This window comes from Cladosporium halotolerans (assembly GCF_011745625.1).
Source record: "Cladosporium halotolerans strain TM138-S3 chromosome Unknown Sca32, whole genome shotgun sequence".
NCBI lineage: Eukaryota > Fungi > Ascomycota > Dothideomycetes > Cladosporiales > Cladosporiaceae > Cladosporium > Cladosporium halotolerans.
In genome coordinates, this window is record NW_027191483.1 from 229,312 (window position 1) to 246,558 (window position 17,247).

Consider the following 17,247-nt stretch of genomic DNA (forward strand, 5'->3'; position numbering starts at 1 on the left):
GACAGCCGCTCTCTGATTCTGCAAACTTCGATTCGAGCGCCTAGACCTAGCGTGCGATTCAAATCTACTAGATTTGCTGCCGGAAGGTGGTACCACATCGCGATTGTGCACCGGCGAGCAACAGCAGACCCACGGCACAGCCCAGTCATGCTTTTCGTAGACGGTGAATTCGCCGAACAAGTCAAGATCGGATATCCTGAAACCCCGATGTCTGAGGAATCGAGCCCCCGAGAATTGCCTATGAGAAGCGCTGGACGTCAAGCACGATCAGTTCAAGCGTTCTTTGGAACTCCAGCGGATCTGTCGGCTCGTCTTGGGCGCAATCAGCTTAAAGAGCGATGGTCTTTGGCGAGTGCCCATCTGTATTCAATTCCGCTCACTGATGAGCTTGTTGCCGTTCACCACAAGCTGGGCCCCAGATACTACGGAAACATGCAGGACTGTCTCGGGCCGCTACTGACGTACCAAGCATCCGCCGAGCTGAACCGCTACAACGAACTCTTACACCCTGACAGGTCGGAGAAATCTGAAATCGTGACAGCGACTGAAGGCCGCGGCAGCGACGTCATGCCCGAGTCGAAGCTGCTCCTCAGCGTGTCACCAATGGCCGTCCTTCACCCAGACGCCTCGAACGTCAAAAGTCTAGTCGCACAGTATGGACTTGACAAGCGATCCAGACAACGCTATGAAGATCTCGTAAAAGCAGGAGAGGCTGTCGCGATCAACACGGCCATCCCCACGATCAGTGAGGCACTTGGTAGAGCGTACGGCTGCGCGGTGATGAAAGGGAACCCGGTCGTCGTTCTTCCCCGAGCACTTGATGACACGGCGTGGTGCCTATCCGGCTGCTTGCCTTTGCTGCTCAAGCTTGTCGAATCGGCCATGACCAAGGCTGCTTTCCTGCAAGCGGCTGAGATATTCTTCGAGTGCGTCAAAGACAGCTGGAGGGTCAGCGAAGCCATGGAAAAGGGAAATGGTTTCGGTATTCTGGCACTCATCATTCGAGAAAAGCTCGGTTTTGAATCCGGGGCGTCGGCCAGCCACGTCACTTCGCGAAAGCCATCTGCCGTACTCCCACTCGAGGATCGTCAGGCTCTTCCGCTGGAGCTTTTGCGGCTGATCCTGAAGTTTGTCGGGTATGATCAGAGAGCACCAGAGAACTCCATCATCGTCAACCCGATGGGCTACCGAGTCTTACTTGTAGACTTCGACACCTGGAGGAGGTGTGATGCCGAGACCCAGAAACTTTACTACGATCAATTTGTGCATTTCGTGGGGCAGAACAAGCACCACGGCTTCAACCAAAAGAGATTCGCCCGGATGCGGGTCCTCAAGAAGCTGATGGAGGGACTGAAGGTCGAGGATGTACCGCAAGACTGCGTCGATCCGCTTCTCAAGTCATTGAGGGCTCTTGTAGACACTGGATCTGCTCACAATTCGTTCAAGGATCTAGCCATGTTCATCGCTTTCGGGCTCCATGATGAAAGGGCTCAACAGACGCGCTCGATCAAGAGCATTGCGAGTGCGGTGAAAGTCCGGCAACGAGCGCTGTCTTGGGCACGCAGAGGCTCGTCCAGACCGAGCACTCCAGGAGGACCGCCTGCGGTGCCCCAGAGGCCTTGCGTCTCGCGGTCAGAGCTTGCTGTCCATATGCTGGAGCTGCTGACCGATGTACTCTCTGACGATCGTACTCCCACGGCAGCCAAGCGGTTCATCAGAGCAATTCCAACTCGCTGGCTATCACACATGCTGTCGGAGCCCGACGTCCGCGTCGTGGTCTTCACAAGTCGCATCATATGCAGGTGTCTCAGCACTCTTGGGTCTGACTTCAAGGCTTCATTCGTCGATAAGAACGGCGGTTTCGTTACCTTGAAGGCCCGCTTGAAAGCGTACTGGAGGAACTCTTCATTATGGGTCCTCGCGTTCGCAATGCTGTTCGGACGCAACGTACTTACCAGCGCTCTGGGTCCGCAGCCATTGACTGTCTTTGGCCTCATCGAGACGCTGCAGGTGAATGACAGCCTGCGCGTCGTTCACCCGGAGATGCTCCAGCCGATAATGAACATGCTTGAGGCTGCTTTGAGGGACGTCGTCAAAACCGACGAGCCTGCCGAGGCGGATGCGAAACTGGTCAAGACAATCATACAGTTCCTCACCGAGCTGTACGCGCGAAGTGCGGGCTTCCGCGACTTTGCGGCAACCTCGCGCTATGTTCAAGAGATTCTATTCGTCCTCTACCCAGTGATTGTGGGCTCCGATAGGCTCTCGGCAGCCACGGAGTATCAAGCGGAGAAAGACTCTCTATCATTTAAGGGTGAGGAGGTAGTCATGCGGCCGCACTCCAATTCCTTGGGCGAGAGACCGCCGTCTGTCCGAAGTCTGCAGATGGAAGGCGAGAAACGGCCCGCATCGCCCACTAAGCGTGTAGCTGCTCCCAGACGCCTGTCGTCCTTCGTGCTGGTCAACGAAGGAGCTCGCAAACCCTCCACTCCCAAAGCGCGCTTCAATCCTACCATGGCGCCAAAGACGGCGGAGCCTGTGAAGCTGAACGTCGGGAACTCACTTGTGGAGTCTCTGCTGGAGGTGTGCGTGAGTATGTTCCTGGATCTCATCTGCAACAAGAAAGAGTTCAATGGGCTGGGGCTGTTTTTGAAGGTCCCGCCTGGCTTCCGTGAACACCAGGCTTATTTCGAATCTTACATTCTCGTGCACACGCTATCGCAGATGTGGAATCACTTGCAGCTAGACCAGGCGCTGTTGCAGGAGACGAGGGTCTTGACCAATTTGGGCAGATTTTGTCTGCATATGGCGGAAGCGGTGTTTGAGGGCTGGTTCATCAATGGCGCTCAACCTGTCATCGACTTCATTGGCAAGGTCCTGGATTACTTGCAGCAGCCTGATATCGCGGCTATCAAGAGTGTGCGCCTCTGTGCGCAAGCCACCAACACGATGCGCATCGTGTTCCTCAGGGTCATGCTGCTGCGACTTTCGGAACTTGATGAGTCGATTGACGAGCTTGAAGCGATCACTTTCCTGGATCAGATGAACTACTGGCAGACCATTCTGTTCTCCACAGAGAACCAGGAAACCCCTTTCATTCGACTGATCTGCTACCTACTGTACATGAAGCTCACTACACCTGTTCGGTCTGTCCGATTTGCTGCGGCTCGCTTGTGGCGTACTATGCTCATGCAGAAACCGACCGAGACCGCAACTCTTCTCACGTACGCGATGGGCTCCGAGCAGCGACATCTGTCCACGGGCTTCATGAAATTGGTTTCACTTGACGATGAAGATTTCATCCTTTGGGTCGACGAGAACCGCAAAAGCCTCGATGCCATCTTCATCGACACGCTGGCCAAGCCATGGGATGATTTCGTGAGCGATGAAAACCGCCGCAATGAGGAGTCCGCCAAAGCGCGTCTGAGCAAGAGGAAAGAGAAACTGCGCCAGTGGCAGGCCGAGGAGACCAGCGTAGACGACTTCCTTCAGCACTACGAGACTTCCACGAACCACTGGCGCGCGAACGTGCACGCCCAGGAGAAGCTGAAGCTGCAAAGATCGATGCAGGACCACCAGGAGACCGTGCATCTCGTCTTTACAGTCTTCGCTCGCCTGGAGCACTTGATGCGGCAGCCCTGCGGGCTCGACGCCGAAGCGGAGACGACCAAGTGGCAGCTCGACGAGACCGAGGGCGCCAACCGCATGCGTATGCGCACGCTGCCTGACTTGTCGCCGAACAAGGAAATCTATCAATCGAAGAGGAAGTTCTCCGAACGCCACACGACCGCCAAGCTAGCCCTTGACACACAGGTCCCTCCTAACATGAAGGACAACATCGTATCTGCGACGCCTTACACTCCGGTCGGTGACGGGATGGACGGGGCACAAGAGCAGACCGGCGAGAGCCGATCGCGCGGCGACTCCATCTCCAATTCCCAACTACTTGAAGGCGGTTTCGAGATGGTCGACGATCCCCAAGAGGGTGAAGACGGCGTCATCGAGGACAAGAACCGGAAAGTCATGACGAGCTTGCAGCGCGGCGACATGGTGCAGCAGCTCTACAACGTCTCGCGGATCGTCGGACTGGAGGCGTGCGAGGGGCTTTTGGTCATCGGCAAGAAGTGTCTGTACCTCCAGGACAACTTCTTCCAGCGGTCGGACGGCGAGATTGTCAGTGTCTCGCAGGCGCCTGAGGATGAAAGGGACCCGTACGTGCAGCTCATCTCGGGCAAAGACGTTGGTTCGCAGCGGAGCAAGATCAGTATTGGCGACCAAGCGAGCCGCAATTGGACTTGGACGGAGGTTCTGAGCGTTTCGAAGAGACGCTTCCTTTTCCGCGACGTCTCCCTGGAGGTCTTCTTTACGGACGGCAGGAGCTATCTCTTGACTTGCATTGCGACCAATAAGAGAGACGAGCTGTACAATGCTATAATCAGCCGAGCACCGCATGTCCACAGTGCTACTACCGTCGCAAGCGAGGACGCCTGGCGCCTTGACAATTTGCGCAATCCGGAAGAGACGCCTCAGTCGCTTGGCTCGAGGTTTGCGAACGTCTTGAAAGGTGGCACAGGACACGCTGCTACCAAGAAGTGGATCAAGGGCGACATGTCGAATTTTCAGTACTTGATGCTGATCAACACGATGGCTGGGAGATCTTTCAACGACCTGACGCAGTATCCTGTTTTCCCGTGGGTCTTGGCCGATTACACTAGCGAAGAGCTAGATCTCACGAACCCAAACACCTTCCGCGATCTTTCCAAGCCTATGGGCTGCCAGACGCCTTTGCGGGAGGCTGACTACAAAGACCGATATAAGCAGTTCGCAGAGATGGGCGATGAAAACGCTCCTCCATTCCATTACGGCACGCACTACTCGTCGGCCATGATCGTCACTTCCTATCTCATCCGCATGCAACCTTTCGTGCAGTCCTACCTCCTGCTGCAAGGCGGCAACTTCGACCACGCCGACAGATTATTCGACTCAATCGAGCGAGCATGGCTGTCCGCTTCAAGAGAGAACATGACCGATGTTCGAGAGCTCACGCCAGAGTTCTACTATCTCCCGGAGTTCCTGACCAACATCAACGGCTATGACTTCGGCACCAAGCAGGGGAATGATGAACTCGTTGGCGATGTGAAGCTGCCGCCTTGGGCGAAGGGTGACCCGCACATCTTCATTGCAAAGCACCGCGAGGCGTTGGAGAGCCCGTATGTGAGCGAGCATTTGCACCAATGGGTCGATCTGGTTTTCGGCTTCAAGCAGCGTGGCGAAGCTGCGATCGAGGCGACCAATGTCTTTCAGCATCTTTCTTATGGAGGAGCGAAGGATCTAGACAATATCCAGGACTCTGTGGAGCGGCTCGCGACTATTGGCATCATCCATTCATTCGGTCAGACGCCGTATCAAGTGTTCCCGCGACCTCATCCCAGCCGGGAGACGGAGAAGTTTGCGACGGCTAGGCTTGATACCATGGCGGAGTCTCTGACTAGGATCCCTGTGCCGCTCTTGGAGAACGATCACAAGGTTGCTACTCTGATCTTCTCGCCGACGCAAGATCGTGTGCTCTGTGCTGGGCCGTGCATGCTCAACATGCTGCCGAACTGCGATCGCTACATACAGTGGGGATATGCCGACCACAGTCTGCGCTTCTACTCTTCTAACACGAAGCGCTTACTCGGCCTATACGAGAACACCCACATCGGCCCCGTCACGACCACCACCTTCGCAGACAGCAAGACCCTCATCACAGCCGGCGCAGACTGCACCCTCGCCATCTGGGCCATCACCAAGTCCCGCGACGCGATCGAAATCGACTGGAAAACCTACCTCTTCGGCCACCGCGCGCCCGTCACCCTCCTCGCCGCCAGCCGCGTCTTCAGCACCCTCCTCTCCGTCTCCGCCGACGGCCAAGTCCTCCTCTGGGACCTCAACCGCCACGACTGCATCCGCGCGCTCCTCCCGCCCACGCTGCGCACCCTCCAAGCGGCCCAGATCAGCAGCACGACCGGCCACATCGCCCTGGCGCGCGGCGCGCACTTGCTCCTCTTCACGCTCAACGGCCACCTCCTCGTCGACCAGAAGCTCAGCGACGGCCCCGAAGACCCAATCTTGTCCTGCGCGTTTTACAACGGCGCCGCGAACGAGTGGGTCGAGCGCGAGCTGCTGTTCACGGGCCACGCGCACGGTGTTGTGAATGTGTGGGCGCTGACGACGCTGCGCGACGGAGCGTGGCATTTGCAGCTTGTCAACCGGCTGAATCACGTTGATGCTGCGAGGGAGGACGGGGGCAATTGCAGCGCGGGTATCACAGCGTTGCTGCCGATGGCGAATGCGGTTTATACGGGAGATGAGGAGGGGAGGGTTTGGCAGTGGGGGGTTTTGCAGAGGCAGGCGAGCGTTAGCTTGAGGTAGGGGAGGGTGGTTTCTTGTGTATTGTTCTGAGCGCTTGGGGGTTTGCTTTTCGCTGGTGTTCTGGGGTTTGGGACTGTAGGTCTGTTTAACGAAAAGCTTTTTTGACGATGCGTGTGTTCAGGGGCGTCACGGTGTCGCGATCTTGTGGTTCACATGTAGTCTCGGAGCCACCCAAGTTGGCTTAAGTCGACTTACGTTGAAGACATGTGAATGTTTCTCAACTGGTATTTCACAAACGGTAGGGTATCTTTGATCATCAAACTATAGCCGCACCTGAGAACATCGACACATCAACTCGCCAGCACAGCCCGCAACGCCACATACCCACCCAACACTCCCACAACCGTCGCAAGCAGCATCGCCTCGCCCTCCCACGTCAGCGCAAGATACGCCCCAACACCCACCAGCACCTCATACCTCCTCGCCACCGCCCTCCTCTCCCTCCAATCCTTCCTCATCCTAAACGGCACCTCCACCTCACCCTCCTTTCCAGGCCTCCGCAGCGGCACCCTCGCCACCAACGTCACAGGCCTATGATCGCTCGTCGGCTGCACCGGCAGCGCCGCATACCTCTGCACCTCCGGCTTCGCCCCCGCCAGGAACAGCACCCGGTCGCACCAGGACGGCACTCTATGCTTCGCCCAGGGCCAGACGCCGTCTTCGCCGCCGGACGGCAACGGTGTGCCGTTCGCGGCCGCTTTCTGCGCCGCGCTCGAGTACTTGTAGGTTGGCGGGAAGGCCACGGGCGCTTCGGCGAGGAGGTGCAGGGTGTTTTGCGCGCGCAGCTCGCGGTTGAGCTGGTCGTTCGCCCAGAGGTCGCGCCAGGAGGGGTGCGAGGGCGAGCTGGTGGGGTGGGGCCAGAGTTTGTGCTCGGTTTCCGAGGGCGCGGTGTCGGCTGTGCGGTAGTTGAGGTCGCCGGCGAAGAAGGTGTGCGAGAGGGGAGAGAAGAGGGTGGATTGAGACGGGGTGGACTCTGGAGATGAGGAGTGGAGCAGCGGTTGGGCGTCTTCGGTGGTGTTGGAGGGTTTGGAGGCATCGTTGACCCGCGTGAAGACGAGCCCTTCGCAGATGCTCTTCCAGTCGGCGTTGCGCCGCTCGCACTGGTCTTCCATGGGCGCCAGGTGGGCGGAGACGAATGTCATGGGAACGGGAGTGTCGTCGTCGCCATCGATGTATAGTCGGGCGCCGACGGCGCCTTTGTTACCCATCTCGTACATGCCCACTCCCACGGCTGCCGTCTCTATCCATCGTATTGAGTCTTGAACATCCGATCGCGCGAACACCATCAATGCTGTGAGTCCGGCATTTTGTACGACCAGCGGGGCATAGTCGGTGTTTGAATCGAAGTGTTGTGAGACCGCATTTTGGACAATGGTGCTGAATTTGCCGAAGTATGGAGCAAGGAACGAGCCACCTAGAAAGGCGTAGCCTATGGGCGCGATTTCTTGCAGACACAAGACTATGAGGTCTGGCGGGAGAGTGGTGGAGGTGTTCTCGAAGAGCGAAGATGCGAGGTGGGAGGTGGACGGGAGGCTCCGTCCGCAGTTGAAAGTGGTGATGTGGGCGGTGAGAGAGGCCATTCTTGTCAGCACGACAATCTCACGTGCGGGAAAATGTGTACAAGCTCAAGGAAGATGTCTATACTTGTCCCTGTGCCTTTACATGAGATATTTTGCTGCTCAATGTAAGGCCAGCCGTTGGCACGAGGCACGAGACACCGACGTCATTTCGAAGCGATTCAGTTGCACAGCCCCTCGGCCGCGGCTTGAGGTGCACAGTAAAGCAAGGCAAGTTTTAGGATCGTCAAGTTCTAGGCTCGCATCGATCATGGATCCCACATATGTCGCTTGAGGGTCTGTTTACAGTAATCAGGAGACACCAGGCTTTCGTCCACGAAACCCCTCTTCAGAAGACGTGGAGTGAACATCCGCAACGACAACGACAGTCATCCCGTGACAATGGCGGCGAGAGCAAGCAAAGAGTGATACCAAACTGAGCCTAACGAATCAGGGCTCCAAATATCAAAGGAGAATCGAGTTCTGCCCGTATTACTGAACATTCAAGTCCACCATTTCAGAAGCTGGAAATCACAGTCTTAGTAGGGGTCAAGTATAGATGACATTGATTCGCGGCGAGGGACACTACCGTAGTTTCTCCAGTCCGACGATAGGAAGCCAGGTGTTTCACAATGCCTTCTACTCTGCTGTTTTTGATGGGGAGCGACGAGAGTTCGAGACAACGACCAGGGTTCCCGGGTCCAATGAAAGCCAGGGAAGGCTTCGAGCAATGAACATGTCTGCCCAGGCAAATCATGCTCCGGATTCCCATGTCATGTAAGCAATCAACATATTGAAAACCCAATATACTCTACAGCGGAGGTATTACGTTGATCTTGTTTGCGCTGTCGACATACAACAACTGGCGAACGTGATCGGTACTTAAGTGGGCCTCGGCAGCTCCAGGTGAGGGGAAGCCTTGATTGCAACCACAATCCAAGCTCTGTTATCCCGATATTTCAAGACTCGGAGTTGAATCAGGCGCCAGGGCATAATACGACGCTGTTGCAGCTACTCGCACCGAGGTTGACCGAAAACTGCAATTCAACGATGACTTCCAACCAAGATATCCCTCCGCCTCCAGAGGATGGCTGGAAACACGAAGGCGTCCGGGTCATACCCGCAGACTCACTGGACTCCAACACGGCCCAGACACCGGGCATGAACCGCGCCGCGGCCATCAACCTCGCACGAACTGGTGCTCAGAAACTCTGGGCCGGCACTGTACACATCCATCCGAACGCGAAAACCGGAGCTCACCACCATGGCCATCTGGAATCCGTCATTTACGTCGTGAAAGGCAAAGCAAGGATGCGATGGGGCGAGAAGTTGGAGTTCACCGCTGAGGCTGGACCGGGCGACTTCATCTTCGTGCCACCCTATGTTCCTCACCAAGAAATCAATGCCAATGAGAACGAGACCTTGGAATGCGTCTTAGTCAGGAGCGATAACGAGGCAATCGCGATCAACCTACCGGATGTCGAGGCGGTTGAGAAGCCGGAGGGCGTGAAGTGGATCGACCCTACACATACCCATTAATCGGCTCCGTGCCTGGGAGAGGGTTGCATCGTTTTGGTAACACAGGCGATTGCCATGCCTTACCATTTCCTTCATGTAGTCGTTGCAAAGTACGCTGAAGGCGGACAGTGTGCGCATTAGATCAATTGAGATTCCGTAGCCGACGGACAAGGTCTTTCTGACAGATCGCCAGATCGATCTACTATGCATTTACCCGCTCATATTCCCCTGAAAGTGCATCGCGCGTCTTCGAGTCGTTGCTATAGTCGATAGACGCAAGTGTCCGGATAGACAGCCTCCGAATGCGGATCAAAACCTGCCAATACGCGGAAAGGCACCTACCCGGATGCTGGGTCACGGTGCGCAGCAGCACAGGTGTGCCGCAGAACACGGTCGAAACGTCGACGTAGTAGCACATGTGCCATGGTATATCGTACAGGTTGCTTGAAATTGGCTCATGGAGCATCGGTGCAGGCACGTGAGAGCATACGTGGGAGCGTGGCTCATGTGCGATCATATATTGTGCGTTGTCGAAGCGTAGTGATGGTCCAGATGATCAAACTTTTTCTCTACACATCGAGACGGACAACTTCACACCATAAGCTTTGTAAGACTATTGCCATGCCGCTACGACACAGCATTGCTCTATCGTCAATCGCCTGCCTCACAGCAGCATTCCCCATCCACTTCCCCCCCACAGCCTTCACCAACTCCACTTCCCTTGACTCGACCACGGTACCGTCCCTAGTCGACCCAAATGCTGCTCTAGCATGGGACAACACCAAGTCACCATCAATCCTGCTTTGCAACGGACCAAATTTTGCAGGAGAATGCCAGCTCCTCGAAAGGAATGCTGCGAGGACATGTCTGAACCTCGACAACGGACGCAGAGACCAGGCAATGGGCTTGGAAGTCGGTAGCCTGAAAGTCGGTGGCGGGGCGGCGTGTGTGTTGTTTGAGTGAGTTGCTTCTTTGCAGAAACAACTTCGTTTCGGATCGCTGACAACGGCACCTACAACAGCCAGCCAGCCTGCGTAGGCACAGGCATCCCCTTCGGCTCGGCGGCCGCCATCTCGACCTTCAAAGAATTTCACTCTGGGCCGAAGGTCGCCAGCCTCTTCTGCGAGTCGCTCGAAGACTTCGATCCGTCGGAACCCCCGTTAAGCGCTCAGAAGATCTTAGCCCGCAATCACGCCGACAGAGAAGTCCACCGCGGCTTGCGTCGCGATCGGAGACGGAGCTCCAAACGTGATATTGATTCTCGCAACGAGGAACAGCCTGGCCCTACGCTTACCGCGCCCCTTCTGGGAGACCCAAAGCCCAGGCCGGCACTATCTGCATCAGAACCGCGCTGGTCGCGTGGATCGAACTGTGGAGAGGGATCGTTTTATGCTGACAATGCTGACAACGGATGTATGGGGTCGGGTTTTGTCGGTGCTGTTTGAGTCTGGAGATGGGCTTAGCGATGATGGATGATGTTGTTGCTCTTTATACTACATGCTCAAGAAAGTATACTGGTTCAGCAATGCTCCGTCTTTAAAAGCTTACAAGCCGAGAACTCGTAACGATCCATTCGTGCGCGACCCCTTGAGCTGCCTGCAACTCCTGCTGCGTCTCCCGATCCCGCACGCTTCCCTCGTACCAAACGTTGCCGTATACCTATTGCAGCATCGCAGCGACACCGTCTTCGTCAACGCCGTTCGCACCAAAAATCTCATCGTCGACATTGTTATGAGACATCTTCCTTCGCTTGAGCCTGGGGTCTGCAATCTCTCCTGCGATTTCAGCAGAAGCGTGCCGAACTTGCGGCATCTGAAGGCTGCTCAGAATGTCCGCCGCGGCAGCATTCTCGGGCTGCGAAGGTTGCGATTCGAGCGCGGGCGGGGGCTCGTGCGAGGGTGGCGGCTCGTCGTGGGAGGGTGCCTGCTCGGTGATGACTTCGGCGCCGGAAGGGTCGGCTAGCTGCTGCTCTGCTGGAGCATTTTCGCCGATTGCGAATGTGTCGGCTTCATTCTCGCCAGCGTCAGGCGGTGGCGGTGTGAAAGACTCGACGTCAGGAGGAGGCGTGAAAGACTCCGGTTCAGGGGCCATAGGGTCGGCACCGTTTGCTGCGTTGGAGGCTCCATTTCCGGATTCGTAGGATGGTGTTGCCGGGTTGGAAAGTCCGCGCATGATCCCATCTTCCACTTCTCTTTTACGCGATTCCGTACTTGCCAGACGACTCGACAGATCCGCAGCAGTCTCCTGGTCAGTAGCAAGGGAAGTCCGGCTTTTCTCCAGTAGTTGCTCAAGACCAGCAATGAGTTCTGTGCGAGCCTTGATGCTGCTCTCAACAGCAGAGTGGGCGCTGGCCAATGTCTTCATCAACGAAGCCAGCTTCGCTGCGTGCACTGGCGGGCTCGGAACAGGCGTGTTCGGATCATTGAGCTTCCCGTACTCCGTGTTGGCGTTCGTGACAACGCCTCTCGCGCTTGCTTCAGCTTTGCTCAAAGCAGTTTGCGATTTGCTAAGGGGTTCCAGCTCGGATGGCACACTCCCACCGGATCCACCAAACAAGCTGCCACCGAGCTTGCCGCCTCCACCGCCTCCGCGCTGGGCTCCCCTAGTCTTGTCCACTTCGTCAAGCCTCTTTTCAAGTGCATCCTGAATCTTGACATCGAAGATGGTTCTCTGTCTCCAAACCTCGACGACCCTCTTGATCTTGTTCTGCACCTCGACTGAAGCATTCTTGTAGGCAAGAGCAGTCGCGTCGCCAATGAGGGGCTCGAATGCAATGAGGAAGTCGGTCTTTGAGCGTGCTCGTGATTGCTGAACGACCTCATTGGCGAGGTAGATGAGAACCAGGCGTTTTGATGTGCTGCTTTCTTGGAGTCTATTCAGCCAGAGGGCGGCTGTACGGTCGGCGTGACGGCTGGGCTACGATTAGCACGAGAAGCGCGACAATCGCGGACTGATGCCTCGAGAGACGACATACCGGTGGAACATAATCCATTGAGCGACGGTGACGATACTATCCTGCGTCTCATTGAGGGCCGCCAACTTGGCCTTGACGGCATCGTCGGAGTAGGCCATGACGCGCAGGAGATGTCACAAATCGCAAAGCACGTAGAGGATTATATAGACTGATTGCTATCGTACGTGCGGCTTCACTTGGGCTTTGTAGCAAGGTCACTCATGTACAATCGCAAGTCGCTTAGTGTTGCATGTGATGTGATGTAGCAGTTGGCAGCTGGAGAAGTCTGGAGCTCTCTCGCGCGCGCAAGTGGCTGGAAGCTCTCGCGTGGCAGCCTAAGGCCGCATAGGTAGCTTGGCATCTGGGGTCGGCGCAGTTGCGACAACGTCAACATCAAGGAGACGCATGGGTCTGTCTGAACACCACCTGAATTGTTACTAGCTCACTCCCAGCGACCTCAAGAGATAAAGTTCGGCCGAACCGCTGGAATACTAGGTCAATCGCAATCAGCAAAATCAACACAGACGCCTTCTAGGCATTAGCAAACATGGCGGACCGCTTCCCTTCATTGGACGAGTTCGACAACGGTATGCGGCCCGTCGCATTCAGTGCATTAGACGCCCTCAGCTAATCTGTAATAGGCCAGACCGAAGCTACTGGAGGTGAATCCATTGACAACCTCGACGAGCCCTCCGATTTCCTCGCCCGCGAACGCGCGGCCCTTGGCGAGGACGCTCAGCAATTCACCACATCTGCCGACAACACTGCGACTGTCGAGGACGGCGGCGACGATGATGACGACCTCCTCGGCGGCGGCATGAGCGCCGCGCCCTCTGCACCCTCAAACGGCAACTTTGGAGACGACGTGGGCGACTTCGAGTCCTCCTTCCCCGCCGTTGACACACAAAACGACGCTGTTGGCGGAGACGGCACTATCACTGGCTCGTCTCTCCCATACCAAGCGCCCTCCACATATCAAGACGAGGGCGAGCCTGAGGTGCTCAGGGAGTGGCGCGAGAGGAGAGACATGCAGATCCAGCACCGCGATGAGGTCTCTGCATCTAAGAAGGCGGAAACCATCAAGGCCGCACAGCAGAACATCGACGAATTCTACGAGAACTACAACAACAGGAAGGACAAGGGCATTGCGCAGACGCGCAAGGAGGAGGAGGAATTCCTGAAGAACAGGGAAGACACCACCAGCGGTGGCACCAGCTGGGAGAGAATTGCCAAGCTCGTTGATCTCAGCGGTAAGGGCGTTGGCGGTGGTGCGAACGGCACGCAGAAGGCGAAGATGAGGGAGTTGCTGCTCAGCCTTAGGAAGGATGAGAAGGCTCCCGGAGCTAGCGGTGTGTAAGGCAGCCGTGTTGACCTTTCTTGTGGAGTAGAGAGTGATCCATACGAGGCTTGATGCTTGCTCCAATGCTGACGATGCGCCCCTCGAAAGCTCACCCAGCGAGCAGTTGATCGCTCTGCGACGCGACAGCAAGGGGCGATCTTGGCTTTTGGTAAAGCAATTTATGAAACACACCGCGAGGTATAGCCGAGCAAGTAGATGATTGTATAATAACGTTAGGCCTTAGCATCCAGATTTGAAAGAATTGGCTATTCTCAATAATGCGGTCTCTGGAGCCTGAAGCGTGAAGCCGCATGGGACAAGCTCATCGGTTTGGTGCATTGAAGCTAGTCATGAGACATGCAGCACCTCGCACGTCCTAGCTACAGGTTCACCATGCGCATGCAAATTTGGCCTTCTCTGCAGGAATTGTGTGCATCTTTATCGCTGCCAAAGCATTCGCCAGCCCGAAGCTTGAGCTGCAGCCACGAGGGCGAACCGGCCAGGCGGGCCCTCGCCTCTGCAGCCGCTATCGGATCGGGACGTTGGCATTGCCGAATTCAGCGCGTTTGCGCGCATCATAGTCGTAGAGCTCGTGCATGTTTCCCTCCCTCCCAGTTTGTTAACTCTCCCATTCTATTTGCGCTTCCCACAAACAATTCACCACCTATTGTCACCCGCTCCAGCAGCAATCGGATCGCTTCCCGGCCTTTATTTGCATGACTGCGCCCTTCCTTTCGATTCCGAACAAAAGTCAGCCATGACCATCACGAGCACATTACATCAGGGACGATAGTTGGAACACTCGGTTGGATTGGGACAGAGGCGTTTCCATAAGAGCCTGCTTCAGGCCTGAATTGTAGATGAATTCGTCGCAGATCATGGCGGCTAGGGCCTGGGACTGTCTTGGAAATGGAGCGCTGTTCTCAACGAGAATACGGGCCGCCTGCATGGCGGGAGGCCCACGTTGCGATGTATTAGGATCATTGCGGATAGCAGGCGCGGCGAGACAGGCTTCTTCGTTTACGCGATCCCTGGCTCCGAAGACAGAGCAGATATCACGACCCCGACTGGACATACAACGGACAGCAGCATGGCCGGCGCAACGCCGAGTCCTGCAAACATCACAGATCCAGCGCGAGGCGCAAGCTGCGAAGGGCGCTCCGGAGCAGCAAAGTAGCGACCAGGAGTCGAAGACGACGGACCCCACTGAACACGATGACGAGCTGGAAGATGAAGGATTTGGACGGACGGAGAAGGCAGCACAAGCTTCCAAGCTGAACCTCAGCGCACGCTTGTCGAGCGAGAATGACAAATCGGGAGGCGGTAGGGGTGAGATCCTCAGGCTGCTGAAGATCGCCGCTCCGGAGTGGAGGACATTGGGGTGGGCGTTCTTGTTCCTGTTGATCAGCAGCGGTGTCACAATGAGCGTTCCATTCTCCATTGGAAGAATCTTGGACGTTGCCAGCAAGCCTCCTGAGGAAAACGCGACGCTTCTCGGCATGCCGATGCCGACCTTCTACGTGGTGTTCGCGGCTATTCTGGCCACTGGTGCTTGTGCGAACTACGGACGTATCATCATCTTGCGTGTTGTCGGCGAGCGAATTGTCACCAAGCTCAGGAGTCAGCTTTTCAGGCGGACGTTCGTGCAAAACGCAGAGTTCTTCGATGCAAACCGCGTCGGTGATCTGATCAGCAGACTTGGAAGCGACACGATCATTGTTGGCAAGAGTATCACGCAGAATGTCAGCGATGGTCTTCGCTCACTCGTGTCTGCCATTGCTGGTTTCTCCATGATGGCCTTCATGTCTGTGAAGCTTACTGGTGTCCTCTGTGTCGCAGCGCCTCCGGTTGCAATTGGAGCATTCTTCTATGGCCGCGCCATCCGGAACCTGTCTCGTCGTATTCAGAAGAACCTCGGAAGTCTCACCAAGATCGCCGAAGAACGTCTGGGAAATGTTCGCACAAGTCAAGCATTTGTTGGTGAGCTTCAGGAAGTTCACCGCTACAACCAGCAGACCCGCAAGATCTTCTTCCTTGGCCGCAAAGAAGCTATGATCAGTGCCGTCTTTTTCTCCGCTTCTGGTCTGGCAGGCAACATGACTTTCCTGGTGCTGCTTTACATCGGCAGTGGAATGGTTCACAGTGGAGCTCTCTCGGTTGGCGACCTTTCAAGTTTCCTTATGTACACTGCCTACGCTGGTAGCAGCTTGTTTGGTCTGAGCTCCTTCTACAGCGAGCTCATGAAGGGTGTCGGCGCTGCTACTCGCTTGTTCGAACTCCAAGATCGCAACGCCACCATCAGTCCGACAAAGGGAGACATGGTTAGAAGCGCACGCGGCAACATTGAGTTCAAGAACGTCAGCTTCTCATACCCGACTCGCCCAGCTGTTTCCATCTTCGAGGACCTGACCTTCACCATCCCTCAAGGCAGCAACGTAGCCATCGTCGCGCCGTCCGGTGCCGGAAAGAGTACCGTTGCCAGCTTGCTGCTCCGGTTCTACAACCCCAACTCCGGCACAATCACGATCAACGGCAAGGACATCTCGCAAATGAACGCCAAACAACTCCGCCGAAGAATCGGCTACGTCGGCCAAGAACCCGTCCTCTTCAGCGGCACCATCGCGCAAAACATCGCCTACGGCCGCCCGCAAGCCACCCGCCAGCAGATCCTCGCCGCAGCCCGTCAAGCCAACTGCCAATTCATCCAGGACTTCGTGAGTTTCCTCTCTCCACAAAACAAATAACATCCAACTAACTCCCCTTTCCCAGCCCGACGGCCTCGACACCTCCGCCGGCGCCCGCGGCACCCAGCTCTCCGGCGGGCAAAAGCAGCGCATCGCCATCGCGCGCGCCCTGCTCAAAGACCCCGACATCCTGATTCTCGACGAGGCGACCTCGGCCCTCGACGCCGAGTCCGAGACGCTCGTCAACCAGGCGCTCGCGCGCCTGCTGCGCGGCAACAACACGACCATCTCCATCGCGCACCGCCTCAGCACCATCCAGCGCAGCGACATCATCGTCTGCATCGGGAGCGACGGCCGCGTGGCGCAGGTCGGGCCCTACGCGGAGCTCGCGGCGCAGAAGGACGGCGCCTTCGCGAAGCTCATGGAGTGGCAGATGACGGGGGCGAAGGAGCCGGAGAGGAGCGGCGAGCCGAGGGGCGAGGTCGGCGAGGAGGAGCATAAGGCTGAGGAGGAGTTGACGGAGGAGGACCGCATGAGGATGCGCATGGAGGAGCACGATCGCGCGAAGGCGGCCGAGGCGGCGGAGGCGGAGGAGGCGGGGCAGGGGGCGGTCGTTAGGGGGGAGAGGGAGACGGTGGCGGAGGCTGTGTTGGAGAAGAGTAGGGGGTCGGATCGTTGATGGAGCTTTTTTGTTTTTTCTTTTTTTTTTTTTCGGGGAAGGGGTTTGTTGGGGCTGACGCTGGTGATGGGAGAGAACAACGCGCGCGAGCACAGTGGCATTTT

General features: G+C 56.6%; 6 protein-coding genes across 6 annotated transcripts; 4 read left to right on the top strand and 2 right to left on the bottom strand.

The window, feature by feature from the left end:
* Window positions 1-147: 147 nt before the first annotated feature.
* WHR41_07528 (uncharacterized protein) lies at window positions 148-6,414 on the top strand (the record flags this gene model as incomplete). Its single annotated transcript, XM_069376132.1, has 1 exon — window positions 148-6,414. The coding sequence occupies one exon, from the start codon at window positions 148-150 to the stop codon at window positions 6,412-6,414; it is 6,267 nt and encodes a 2,088-aa protein (XP_069226787.1).
* A 290-nt stretch (window positions 6,415-6,704) lies between these two features.
* Window positions 6,705-7,994, bottom strand: WHR41_07529 (uncharacterized protein; the record flags this gene model as incomplete). The annotated part of the gene is made up of 1 exon (XM_069376133.1): window positions 6,705-7,994. One exon carries the CDS (start codon window positions 7,992-7,994, stop codon window positions 6,705-6,707), a length of 1,290 nt encoding a protein of 429 aa, XP_069226788.1.
* A 1,026-nt stretch (window positions 7,995-9,020) lies between these two features.
* WHR41_07530 (uncharacterized protein) lies at window positions 9,021-9,509 on the top strand (the record flags this gene model as incomplete). Its single annotated transcript, XM_069376134.1, has 1 exon — window positions 9,021-9,509. The coding sequence occupies one exon, from the start codon at window positions 9,021-9,023 to the stop codon at window positions 9,507-9,509; it is 489 nt and encodes a 162-aa protein (XP_069226846.1).
* A 1,438-nt stretch (window positions 9,510-10,947) lies between these two features.
* WHR41_07531 (uncharacterized protein) lies at window positions 10,948-12,673 on the bottom strand. Its single transcript, XM_069376135.1, has 2 exons — window positions 12,463-12,673; window positions 10,948-12,399 (listed from the first exon to the last, which is right to left on the bottom strand). The coding sequence occupies exons 1-2, from the start codon at window positions 12,558-12,560 to the stop codon at window positions 11,148-11,150; spliced, it is 1,350 nt and encodes a 449-aa protein (XP_069226845.1). The 5' UTR covers window positions 12,561-12,673; the 3' UTR covers window positions 10,948-11,147.
* Window positions 12,674-12,753: 80 nt separating this feature from the next.
* WHR41_07532 (uncharacterized protein) lies at window positions 12,754-14,059 on the top strand. Its single transcript, XM_069376136.1, has 2 exons — window positions 12,754-13,028; window positions 13,083-14,059. Exons 1-2 carry the CDS (start codon window positions 12,989-12,991, stop codon window positions 13,796-13,798), a joined length of 756 nt encoding a protein of 251 aa, XP_069226844.1. The 5' UTR covers window positions 12,754-12,988; the 3' UTR covers window positions 13,799-14,059.
* A 668-nt stretch (window positions 14,060-14,727) lies between these two features.
* Window positions 14,728-17,143, top strand: WHR41_07533 (uncharacterized protein; the record flags this gene model as incomplete). The annotated part of the gene is made up of 2 exons (XM_069376137.1): window positions 14,728-16,494; window positions 16,550-17,143. 2 exons carry the CDS (start codon window positions 14,728-14,730, stop codon window positions 17,141-17,143), a joined length of 2,361 nt encoding a protein of 786 aa, XP_069226843.1.
* Between the last annotated feature and the right edge of the window lie 104 nt (window positions 17,144-17,247).

Excerpts from the sequence above, each read along its gene's own strand:
- WHR41_07531 (XM_069376135.1), bottom strand. The coding sequence starts at position 12,560 with ATGGCCTACTCCGACGATGCCGTCAAGGCCAAGTTGGCGGCCCTCAAT. Across the intron at positions 12,400-12,462 it reads CAATGGATTATGTTCCACCG|CCGTCACGCCGACCGTACAG; the intron begins GTATGTCGTCTC and ends ATCGTAGCCCAG.
- WHR41_07532 (XM_069376136.1), top strand. The coding sequence starts at position 12,989 with ATGGCGGACCGCTTCCCTTCATTGGACGAGTTCGACAACG. Across the intron at positions 13,029-13,082 it reads ATTGGACGAGTTCGACAACG|GCCAGACCGAAGCTACTGGA; the intron begins GTATGCGGCCCG and ends AATCTGTAATAG.